This window comes from Charadrius vociferus, unplaced genomic scaffold, assembly GCF_000708025.1.
Source record: "Charadrius vociferus isolate BGI_N301 unplaced genomic scaffold, ASM70802v2 scaffold39, whole genome shotgun sequence".
NCBI classification, from domain to species: domain Eukaryota; kingdom Metazoa; phylum Chordata; class Aves; order Charadriiformes; family Charadriidae; genus Charadrius; species Charadrius vociferus.
Window position 1 is genome coordinate 3,380,210 of NW_009650188.1, and position 12,647 is coordinate 3,392,856.

General features: G+C 48.1%; 1 protein-coding gene across 2 annotated transcripts in view; it reads left to right on the forward strand.

Annotated features, from left to right (window-relative positions):
* The first annotated feature begins 2,506 nt into the window (after positions 1 to 2,506).
* RXRG (retinoid X receptor, gamma) overlaps positions 2,507 to 12,647 on the forward strand; it is a 22,110-nt gene continuing 11,969 nt past the window's right edge. Inside the window, exon 1 of one of the 2 annotated variants that reach the window (XM_009892828.1) lies at positions 2,507 to 2,577. In XM_009892828.1, the coding sequence (XP_009891130.1) occupies positions 2,529 to 2,577 (49 nt within the window). In that variant the 5' untranslated portion in view covers positions 2,507 to 2,528. Of the gene's footprint in view, positions 2,578 to 10,968; positions 10,986 to 12,647 lie in introns of those variants that run through there. The other variant, XM_009892829.1, reaches the window with a different exon arrangement.

The window sequence follows — 12,647 nt, forward strand, 5'->3', positions numbered from 1 at the left end:
GGATGGTGGCAGGGGAGGACACAAGCTCAGTTGAACAGGGAGAGGGACAGGACATAGCACCACACAGTAAGATGCTGCTGTGTTATGCTCCTGTGCTGGTTATCAAACCCTCTCATCTCCCTTCCCCAGAGCTCAAAACTTGTGGGCCATGAATGGGGTGGGTAAGCATGCTGCTTGGCTGCCTCTCCTTCTCTGGAACAGTTTTGCAGTCCCATTTATGTTTGTGCAATAAACCAAATGAGATGTGAAAGGTGACCACTTAGAAAATATAAGAGTGATCTCTTCTGTTTGTATTCCCTCTGCAAGACTGCAGTTACTTGTGTTTTGCCTCAGTAGAACCTTCTCTGAATACTGATTTTTTTTTTTTTTTATTATTTTTTTTTTTTTAAACTGTGAGGAAAAAAACAGTGCATACGTACCTGGGCCACAGCTAATGGGCTATGCAGAACACTGATACTATTGCCTGCAGACCTCCTGGTTCCTGACACCAGTCTGGTTATCCATTCATTCTGCTAAGTGGAGATGCACTCCCAATTGTTAGGCTTCTGTGCCCAGATAAACTCCAAGTCCTGGAGTTGCTCTGATGTACCTGCTGCCCATAAAGAGCTGTGCATCCATGGCATGGTGTCCTCCTGATATTGCGCGTTATCAGGTGCTCGCAAACAGATTCGGAGCAGAAGTGGGAGGAAGCCAAATCACCTTTTAAAAATAATGTAAAAATGATGGGGGGGGGGGCGGACGACACAAAACAAAACCCAACCTTCCCTTGCTTAAACTCTCTAGCTAGAGAGAAATGGGTACAGAAATGTCTCAGGGCAAAGCAAGAAACAGAGCTAAGAAGGGTAACCTTTCCTTCTCCTGCACACGCAATACCTTGGGGCTGACAGCGCCTCAGTCAGCATGCGGCTGGATGCTGTGAACAGCTCAGTGCTGGCATATTGCATGACTTCCCCTTGTAGCATGTTTAGTGCCAAAGGGCTGCATGGGCCCTCGGGTGACCTGGAGGGGGCCAAGAGCCAGCAGGCCCTTGAAGGATGCCAAACATTCTAATCTGCTGTTCTTCCCTCTTTGTTGTCTCGCTGCTTGCATGGCGTGCTCCCCATCCTATGCCAGGGTGGTTTGTGGCCTCTCTGGGAAGGCAGAGCCCCTTGCCATCCTTGTGTCCCCTTTCTTGGCCACGTGGCTGGTGCCAGTGGCTGGGCTGCATGCATCTCCGAGAGGGACCTGCATGTGAGTCAGTGCAGACCTTGGTCTCTGTTCGCTTTACAGCCTTGGGCCAAATTCCTCCCTCCTCCATTCCTTCGAGGTGACTTCATCCCAGGTCACTCAGATCAGAAACCAGAAACAGTGGGCTGTGCTATTGCCTGCATCCCTCCCTCTTCCCCAAAATTGCAGCGGTTGGGGGCTTGCCGGACAGGGAATTGGGACTGCTCCCCATCCTCAGTGCCAGTCACCGGAGAAGGCAGTGGCTTTGCCTCAGTCTGGCAACTGACTGCTTGTTTCTGTGTATTTCTACTTATTTTCTGCAGTACTTCATTGTCAGGGTGGGTGGGCATTAAATTGAAGTTGTGGATGTATGCATGGGACTATCTGAAGCCTACTGCATTCTGCTGCCATGGCTGTGAACTATGTGGCACAGATTGAGCCCCCTCTTCTCATCCCATACATCTTTAGCAACTGGCTAGTGGTGCTTTTTGGGGGTGATTTGGATGTTTTTTGGACCCCTTTGGATGGGGTTAGGGAGGGGAGTTGAGCTTCCAGCTCCACCAGCCCTAAGAAGGTCCTGGTCCTCCTCATCCCTGGCTGTGTTTCCAAGGGGTGACTGCAATCCAGCACCGTGGGGGCCAAGATGTGATGCCGGGAGCACAGCTGAGGCAAGGCTTGATGTGGGACAGGAGCACGGAGCTCCCTGCCCTGCACAGTCCTAGTCCCAAAGCACTGGGATGGTTGCAGGTCTGTTCCTGCTCTATCTGTCAGCCATCCCATCCTCAGGCTACCATATCCTGTGGGCAAGGGTTGGCCCTTTGCGTGTCTGGAAAACACCTCCGCATGGCTGGGGCTAGTATAACTAATAAACTGTGTCGAGTCTTCACTGGTGGAAAAGCAAAGCACCCCCCTCCTTCCCAACGATGCTCCTCCCCTAAACAACCTAACGCCCCCCCTCCCCCCCCCCCTTCCAATTTCTGATCTATACCGGAGCCGTCATGCATTGATCGGCATCTTAGCTGGGCGATTATGCTACCCGGACAGTCCGCCGTGAATTCGCAGGGAGCCAAGACAGCTGAGCACGGGAACCAGCCCTGAGCGGCGGCGAACAAGAGCATGTCTTATCCTGGCGAGCAGCTGCTGCCGGCGTGAAGCGAGGATGAGGCCACGGGAGGAGACAGCTGCCCCGGCACCCTCCGAGAGCCTCTGCTCCTCCAGAGCCATGTCCGGACCTCGGCGGGCTGCACCACGCTCCAGGCAGCTTTGAAGTTAGGAGGAGGCAGTTGTGTTTAGAAAAGCAAGAGATGAACTGAAGATTAAACATGTATGGGAATTATCCTCACTTCATTAAGTTTCCTGCGGGCTTTGGCAGTAAGTATTTTACTTGCGTTTGCAATCTGTGCCTTCTGGGTTAGGTGGAGGAACTGATCCCACAGTAGGAGTATGGGGGGTGGGGGTGGTAAAGGAAATTTAAAAACATGTTTAACCTAGCTCGCATGTGGCTGTAACCTGCGATGCCTGTGCGCTTATGATTGAAGCTGTCCTGTGATTATATGCGCTGTGAACTTCAGCGCAGCCAAACCAGGCTGCCTGCAATTACGCAGGCTTGAATCAAACTGTGACTCTTTGCTCTGAAGTTTAGTATATGGCATTTAAGGGATGCACTCATGTGTTTGCGTGTGATGGACTGAATCTATTAATTGAAAGAACAGGATCAAACCAAGTAAGTATCTTTCCAATTGCATTTTTATTAAGTTGTTGGAGGAAAAAATTACTTTTAAAATATAAAACAGCGCCCAAGAAAATCTAAAGAGGGCTCCTTCCTTGCCCAGTGGCTGTCTCCTGCCCTTGTGACACAGATACCATCGTAATCGCGTGAAGCTGTGTCAGATTAGTCAAATGAGGCTGCACAGCAAGACAACGGTCTGCGAAGGGCTGTGTCTGCATGGCTGCAAGCTGCAGTACCCCTATGCATGCCAGCCGTGAGTGAGCCCCAGTTGCAGAAACCAGAACTGCTCTTGGGAAAACGGGCTTTGCAATTACTGGGTCTCACTCATTATTTTTATCTGAAGTTATTCTTCTCCTGACATGAGGGATGTGTAAGGGGAATGGGTTGAGGAGCTGTAGGGTGCTCCCCACTCGAGGCGGGGAGTGGACAGGTTGGTGTGCTTGGCTGGAAGGGGCTGGGAGCACCCACATGTTGGCTGCTGGCAAAATATTGAGCCCGCTCCGGGGAAGTTACAGTGCATCGTCGCTTGTGGATGTGCAAAGTCTTAGTATCTCTGGAAAACTACTCAAGTTGTTCCCAGCCCTTCAGGGTCGGTAAATGCCTTCAGGACTCACTCCGGAGGTCCCCAGGCTGTATACCTCAATCTGTTATTTCTCTGCTAGAGAAGAGGTTTGCGCAGACATTGGATTGCACATGGGATGTTCCTGCTGTGTGTATATCTTTTTTTCCCTCCCTCTTGCACCAGATGCTCACCTCTGGTAATTCTCCAACTCCAGAAAAGTCATTGGTATTGCATCAAGTCACCCCCAAGTTTCACAAGCGCTTGACTTTCCAAAATACCTTTTTTTTAGGCAGTTTCTGCAGAAAAGAGACGACTTGTTGGAAGAATCTATTGCTCACTGGTGTTTTTAAGGAACCAGCCAAACTCTCTCCGTATTGCTGCAATAAGAGTGAAACAATGGAAGTGTTATTTGTGTTTAATTTGTTGAGTATTACAAATTTACAAGGAAGTGAAAGAAAAGTGACATTCAAACTGATCTTCATAGGAACCAGGCACAGATCCCTGTAGAGACAGGGGTCACAGCGCTCAGCAGAGCCTTCCTCTTTCTAGGAGAGGAAATTGGTAGGAGGAGCAGAGGTATTTCTGTTCCACCAATAAAGGTGAAGGCACTGTTCTCCAGCCCACCAACCATTCAATACACTGGCACTTCAATTTTCATTTAAAAGTATATTTAACTGGTGTTTTAACCTGCTTCTAACCTGGTTTAGAAAAACAGGCGTTTTCTGCAGGTGAACCACTGACAGAGATGCAAAAGCACTGGCCAAGCTTTGTTTTGGCTGCTTTAAAACAGTCACTCTGGCCTGTCCTACGCTCCCTGGGCACTGTAGAACTGCAGGTCACATCTGCCCTACCCTCAAAGGTGGAGGGCTTCCCATGTTCCTAAGACAGCTTGAGGGGTCGGGGGGCCTGCGGGTGGTGTGGGGGCTGCCTCTCCCTGGGTTATTTGGTCTGCAGAGAGGGATTTCTGGCTGTTTGAGAAGGCAATTGCTGCCCTGGCCAGACAACTTTAGAGCCCATGGGCTGTCTGAGAGGACACTCGGGCTTTGAGAGGGATGAAGCGGGGGGATTACCATGGTGGTGTGGTGTGGCGGATTCCCACTGCCTTGGGATCCTCACCACAAAGCCCATGCAGGGAACCTGCATCTCTGGCAGGTCCATAATATGTTCATTGTCTTTGCTGCTCCCCCTCCTTTAAAAATAGCTCTGAAACCGTTCCTTGTCCTGCCTGTGCTGTCACCAGGAAGGGGGACATCAGGATGGGGGAAAAGGGCAGTGTCCACACTAGACTGTCAGCTTGTTGTGTTCATTGTTCTTGCACTGTGTTGCTGGAGGGCAGAGTTAAGGTGATGTGGCTGCTCCTGTTCAGCATGTCTAGCTCTTATTGTATTCAGATTTCCTTTAGCTCTGAAATCCTGGGCTTCATTTGGGGCACAACAGAAAAAAAAAAAAAAACCACAAAAAGCAACAACAACAAAAAAAAACAAAAAACCAAAACCAACCAAAAACCAAAACAACAACAAAAAACCCTACGTGTATTTCCTTTATTTCCTTTCTTCTTTTTTGCATTTGAGTAACTGTTACATATGCTTTAAATTAATTTTATCTGCATTCAGGTTAGAAATAAGGTACACATTTTTGATTGTGTGTAACTGTCACTTTGATCTTAAATGTCTGAATAACACCATAAAATTTGGCTGAGAATGTACGTAGACAAATTGGTAATAAGCACATCATTTGCAATGAGGAAAGGACAGACTGAAGTGTTCTTCATGGGTTTGTAGAGTAGCAGGGAAAGTGCTCAGATGAGTCACCCTTACACATCTGAAGTAGGAGATGTGCACTAAGGCAGATAGATTTGCCTTCACAGCCTGGGAGCAAGGAAAGGGTTTCAAAATGTGGTTTTATCCTCCAGAAGGATGCATTTCATCCAGACCTCAGCTCCCAGGGCAAGGAAAGATGCTGTGCTGGCTGTCCTCTCTCTCTGAGCACTCTCTGGCACAGTTGGTTGGGCCAAGAACTAACTTGGCTCCTCCACAAAGTCTCTTTTATTAGTACTCATGTAACTTGGCCTGTGGCCACACCACCTCCGGCTGCAATCTTGTCAGCTCTCCCAAGCAAACCGGGGTTAGGCCAGGTCGTTTGGGGGATAGAGAGAGGAAAACCCAGGTTGTGCCTGGAGTGGGGCTGCTGCCTGGCTGGCTGGCACCATTTTCATCTGTGATGATCCCAGGTTTTGTGACCTGCAGAATGCTTTTTCCCTGGGTGTCACAGCTTGCCGCGTCCGTACCTCTAACTGCACATATGAAGGTGGAAGAAGGCTCTTTGACCCAGCAGAAATATGAGAAAATCCAGCGACTGGGCAACTCTTGCAGCTAGGGAAAAGTAGATTTTTTTTTTTTTTTTTTTTTTTTTTTTTTTTAAGGCAGGAGACGCTTGCCTTCAGTTGCCTGGGGCAGCCACAGACCCTGCAACCAGTTATATCCTTTCTGATGGGGACCTGTAGCCTCTCCAGGCGTTTAAACACCACTGTAGGAATTTGTACATGTGTTTTCCTAGTGGATGCCATGCTGGAGATCCCATTGGCCAGGTGGAAAATCTGGTCAGACAATCATGAAAAACCCTTCAGGCCTCAAATTCAACAACTTTTATTTCTTTGGAGATGAGAAACTTTTATCCAACTCTTGTGTGTTACTGTAGTCACCAGGGGGTTGTGATACATTAAGGTGAGTAACTCTGGCTTGCAGTCCTTATTTTAATTACTTGACAAGCTGTTGTTAAAGGCATCTTTGGTTGGCAAGATCACCATAGCCATAGAGTCAACCTGTAACGCACGGTTCCTGTTAAAGTCATGGCAAAGCCTGTGTAGCTTCTGTGGATTATGTTCCTTTCTTCCCTCTTCCTTAGGTTGGCTTCCTGGGGAGGAGAATATATGGTTACACTGCAGGTGTGTCTTTTCCAAATGTCCTTGGACATAGTAAGCTATTGAACCACTGTCCAATTTCAGTCAAATCAGACCAAGACCTCAAAATAGCATCTGATGCTGAGCCTGCACCAGGGCAGGTGAAAATCTTGTGTGCTTCCAGTCCACTGCTGCTTGTGGGCTGGGTTTTGGGTGGCCCTTGTTTACACGGGCAGCACAGGAGCATTACCTGAGAGGAGAGGGAGCAGCTCTTCCCACCACCCGGAGAGCTGAGGGAATCTTTTTTTTTTTTTTTTTTTTTTTAATAGTTGTGCTAGGTCTACATCTATTTCTTAACTATTGTCTGAAATCCCGAATTTAAAGTTGGGTATCCCACAGCAAAAAATCCAGTCTGTTGCAGGTCTTGGTCTCCTGCCCTGTGCAGATCCCTGTTGCAAAAGCCTCTGGTCACATACGTGCCAGCACACCTCCAAAATTTTGCTCCTCTGTTATGTTAGCTGTTGGGGGAAGGCTGCATTATTTATTGACTCAGAGTTGAGCGGAAAGATGGAATCACAAAGGTTACTGGACCTTAAAAGTGAAGCAAAACCAATAACCCTTCTGTAGGATATTAGCATGGCAATCTGTACTGCCTGTGGAAATCTGCTAGGACAGTTAAAAATATCACCAGAAAGGGAATAGTTTTTCAGTTTAGCTTCCACGTATTAAATAAAAACTACTTCTGCAGTCATAGCAGCAAAACCTTGTTTGATTCCAGTTAACATGCGTTCCCGGCTACATAACTGCATCCAGTTTCAGGAGTGTTTCTCACAGGTATTTCCCCTTGAAGGTCATCCCCAAGGACGAGCTGCCTGCCAAGCTGTACTTCCCACGTACGCCCGTGCTCCTCTGCTGAAATCAGCCCTTCTCTGCATGTCTCTTCCCACTTCTTGGTGCTCTCTGATCTGTGGAGGATGAAGTATCTGCAAAGTTTTGGTAGTCGTGTGTCAGCAGGGCAATTTGCACCTTTAATTTTTCCTGCCAATGAAATGAAGCCTTTCTATGTATACCTGAAGCCTGAGAAGCACAAACGTGGTTTTTGTTATTTGAAGAGTTTGTTCCAGCTTTTGATTCTCTCTGATATTAAAAGCAAGACTGTGAAGGTTGAAAGTATCATCATCTCTAGGCTTGCCAGGGATCTGCAGGTCTTTGGAGGTAGGATTGCTTTAGGCCTTAGTTGAAGAAAGACCCCAGTGTTTAACACGATACCTTTCCTCTCAAGGCTTTGCTAGCTGTTAGAGCTGAAGGGACATTAACCAAAACAGACTCGCCTGGTTAAATACACAGCGTATGTAGGACTTGAACGTTTCTGGTCTCCATGCGTTCTCAATCCACTTTCTACTCGAACATAATTGCTAAGACTGGTGTTTCCTGCCATTAGTTGGGTGAAAATCAAGACAGCTTTATCTGTTGCAGGCTGGACACTTCTTTTCCCGCTGCCTTTGCTGAGGCATTTGTGGTGGCTTCTGCGCCCTTGCAGCTTGTCTGTGCTTCCACACCCAGCCCAGCTTTACCTGTGAAGCACTGACAGCACAGAGGTATCCAAGTTGGCTTTATTGAGCTAGCGTTGGTCCTGGACCAGTTTCGCTGTGTTAGCCCAGACCTGGCTGTTTAGCTTCAGTATGGCGGACGTGGAGCTCTGTGGTCTGCAAGCGCGTCTGTCGGACACCTACGCATCTACTGTAATGTAGATGGTGTTCATCTATTCCTGACTTTGTGAGGCTGCTCATGCAAGTTTCCCAACCCTGGGTTAGGATTTTGCAAAGATGGAGGTGAAACACAGATGGAAGTGGGGTATCAAAGCTTTGTGTCCTTGCTCAGCTTCAGTAGCTGGTGGGTGAATATTTGTGTCCTCAAGGGCGCTGTTTTTAAAATGCAGAGAACAGAGTGATTCTTAGGGTCTTCCCTCATTTTTTTCCAATGTCAGCAGAGTTGTCTATGCTGACATTAGGTATGATCCTTATTCTGAACGCTAAAGCAACAGGTTGCTTGTTGTGTCTTTGTGTGCACTTCCAACCCACAGCTGCTCTCTGCAACAAGCGATGTGATATATTTGCAGAGGGAGTTTGAAACAGCGAAGCACCCAGAAGCAAGTTTCTTCTTTTTAAACTTTGCCTCCTACGAAGAGAAGGCTAATGTGTGTGTATGTCTGTACAAGAGAGCTCATGGAGGGTTGACTGAGGCACTGGGTTCTCTGGACACTGCATTTTCGCAGTGGAGACCTCAGAGAAGGCAATTCCCTCCTGTCCTCTCTTCCCCTGCTTCTCCAGGAGAGAAATAAATACGATATAAGGCTTCCCTGAACCCCTCTTCAGGAAACTACCCATCCAAGCGTAATGTTGAAGGGTGGGGGGACAGGGGATAAAGACCTGAACCGCCCCATTTGTGCATCAGAAATAAGCTGGTCTTGAACCTGCAGTAGGTGGTTAAAGGCAGTAGCAAGCACCGATGCTTGATGCGGGGTCTCAGCCAGTCTGCCCCAGCAGATGTGGGGGGGACCTGGCCAGTCTGGGAGCTGCCTTCGGTGCTCGCGGGCAGGGGCTGTGCCAGCCGCAGAGCCCTCGCCTCCCGACACAGGGCTGCCCTCCGCTCTGCGGGGGCCCCCTCGCAGCTGGCCGAATCCCCGGCATCGCTTGTCACCTCGCATTACCTGATGGACAGACTCCGGGCCCGCTTTGGTCTGTGTAAATGTCACCTGTGCCAAATGCCGCTGGAGAGGCGGAGGCGGCCGGCCGTGGCTGGCACGCAGGACCGAGTCCCGTCGTCCCGGTCCCCTCTGCTCTATCCCAGATCTGCTTCCTCACCGCAGAGCAGCTCCTTGCTGGTCCCGCTCTGCTGTCATGCTGATGTTTCTGTTCATCCTCCGAGTGATGGGACAAAAAGGCTTCTTTTTTTTTGGGGGGGGGGGTGTGTGTTTGCTTGGTGGTTTTTTTTTTCCCCTGTTTGAGGAAAGCCATTTCATCCTTGCAAGCCCATAGCCTTTCTGTTGGGAGATGCACAGCACTTTTTTCAACCAAAATTAATCAGACTTGCAATCTCTGCTGTTTGCACTCTCCATGCCAGCCTGGCTCCTTTGGACTGAAACAACTTTTGAGGGTACTCAGTTCAGGGAACAGGTAACCCCAGTGTCAAGGATGCCTTGGCGTGGCCCTTCCTGCACACTTTCTGCCAGCCGTGCAAATTGTTCCTCACACAACCTGATAACCTGGCAGCAGTCACATCTTAGATCCCCCTTGGAGCACTCCAGCCTGAAAATGAGCAGCTGAGAGAAATCTTTTTGCAGGTGTGGGGGGGTGCATCAGTCTCCCACAGGGACTGACTTGGCAAACTTATCCCAGAGAGGGACTGGAAGTCAAAGTTTGGACCACCTTTCAGGAGTGCTTTTCTGTGATTTTTGGTTAGGGGTTTTTCTGGGGTTTTTGTTTGTTTGTTTGCTTATTTCTGCTTTCCTAAATGAGGTTTGTATTACAATTTCTAACAAATGGATAAAATTGTTCATTGGTAAAAGGAAAGTTAAAATTGATTGGGTTTTGTTTTGTTTTGTTGGGTGTGGGTTTTGGGTTTTTTTTGTTTTTTTGTTTTTTTTTTTTGACCAATGGGTTTTTCCCAGACCTGGCAGGACAGCGTGGCCAGTCACCTTGGGAACAAGCTTGTTAACTCTGTTTTGTGTTATCAGGCTCTGGCAGAGCCCGGCTTTACACCCGTGTGTGCTGCTATAGATTTTCTCATTTATCTGTCCGTCCCTACCAGCAAACACTCCTTCATGCATTCATGCTTCCTCTCTGGTGTCTTATTGCTGGGGTAAAAGAAGGAGGCATAAGCCCTCCAGGCTTCCTGGCTTCCATCTTTGATCCCATCCTGGGGGCTAGGGGATTCCCCTGGCCGTAGCCCTTGAACAGTCACCTCTTGGCACGGATGCAAGCACACCATGGGGCTTGCCACAGCAAGCAGCTTCCTTGGGTGAAAGCCTTGCTCTGGCTCCTGACGAAACTTGGAGCCTTTCTAGTGGAGAAACAGTGGTGACTGTTTCTGTAAGGTCTGGTGTAAATGCAAACAGTTAAATAACTCTCCTGGGAGTCTTTTCTTGTTGGTTTAAATCTTCTTCATGATAACTTTCAAAGTATGCCCTTTTCTGTGTTAATGGAAAAGGATGAAGAATTATTCTTCTCCTTAGCTGTCCGGATGTGATAGATTTCTGGCCAATCTCCCCTTCAGTAGCTTATTTTCCAAGCTGAGGAATCCTCAAAGGCAATGATGTTTATCTAGTTGTTTAAAGAGGCATAAAAACAATTTCTTTATAAGTTTGTGCTACAGATGCTGGGGAGGACTGCATGCTATGGTACCAGACTACTCACAGGTGATGAAAAAATGCATTTGCTTTTCTCTGAAGCCAATAATGGCACAAGTCAGGATGCTCCTTTTAAGTCCCAGGAAACAACCGAGGTGCCTCTGTGAGCTGAGTGCTTAGGTAAGGTGGGGGGTGGGCAAACAGCATGTCTTCTGCCCACTGCTAAAGGCTCTCCTGGCAGCTGTCTCTGGGGTAAAAGGCTTTTGTGCTTGGAAGCCATTACAAGGTAGGGATTTTGCTGTCTACTAAGAGAAAACAGGCTGCGTGTCTCCATGATGGTGGCAGGGGGACGTGGGGTGACTCTCTCTCCAGAAGCAGGCAGGAGCCCTGGCTCTGCCTCCAGACCGCCTCGTTGCCTCCAAGGCTTCTACTGCTGTCATTGAGCTGGCTTCCTCTTGCTGCACATCGCTTTCCCACTGGGAGAATTGATCCAAAAAGCCAAGGCAAGAATTGACAAAGACCTTTTCTCCCCCTCCCTCTGCAGAATTAAGTCTGAAGTGGGTTGATAACGGCAGATCGAGTCCTCCTTGACTCTGACAAATGTCTTTAATGTTATTCAGCAAGCTGACCTTTTCCCGTCTTTATTGTGCATCTTCCCTTTGAATCAGATTTGATTGTTACTTCAGGTAAAATAACAAACACTGTCACGTAAATAACTTTGCAATAATGTTAAAAGGAGGAAAAAAACCAAACAAACAAAACACCAAAGCGTGCTGCCTTACTTGCAAATGCAATGGGAACAAGCATCATCTGTGCCAGCCATGGAAAACCAACTGTGTGACCTTCCCAGACAACATCTTTGCCTTGCTACTCCAGGGAATGGTCTCCTCTGTTGAAAAGCCAACAAAGAAACAATGGTTCATTGAAATGTTAACGACAGCTAATGCTAACTGGGGTTAGTAAATTCTAGGGGAGGGAGAAAAGGTCATATAAATCCTTAAAATACAGCTAGATACATAACCCATTGGGACTAGTAGGCATTTGGTGCCCAGATACCCTCTGAATATTTGAGATTGGCTGTATGGAAGACAGTGTTTAGGCCTTGGGTGAGGTGTTCAGCCTCAGAGACTGCCCTGAAGTGACAATGATCAATGTTATATATTGCTTTCTATGCCACCTCTTCCCCAACAGGGTTCAGGGGCAGAATGATCTCTTGGGGCTACTGTGAGGCTCAGTTTGGCAATGTGCACTGGAGCTCTTTAGTGTGGAAGGGGGAAACCTTCTTTACTTGTGGCTGTGAGACCATCTGTCTAGGCATGTCTGTGTGGCCGCAGTCTCTGCTCTGCCTCGTGCTGTCTCTGCTCTGCCTCGTGCTATGTGAGGAAAAGTAGTGGACAAAATATTTTGTGGGTGCCTTGTCCTGTCATCTGTGTTGCTAGCATGTCATGGGCAGTTTCTGTCCTGTGTTTCTCCAGCTCCTCCTGAAGATGCTGGTGTTAAGTTTTGAGAGGTGGAGGAACATGTGAAATAGCATGATGGAAAGGTAAGTGGGTGGGAAGGGGAAGAGCTGATCTATGGGAAGAGGAGCCGGAGCCTGCTGAGCATGATGCCCGAACCATTGCAAGGAGCAAAAGTGCTTCATAAGACATCGGGAGCATTTAGGGTTTCCAGCCTGGTCGGTGGGGATTTCGTGGTTTCAGATGTGCACTGTCTCTAGTGTCCAGCTTGGACAAAAGAAATGGGACCTCAGGGAACAGCCTGAAGCAGGCAGGCAGGCAGTGGTGCCTTCTTCCAAGTCAGCTGAGGCACTGAAGCAGTGAAGGAAGCTTTGATTTTTAAGTAAAAAAAGATGTTTTGTTCATAATATGTTTTGTTGCTGTATGTAACTCTATTTCTTGTACCA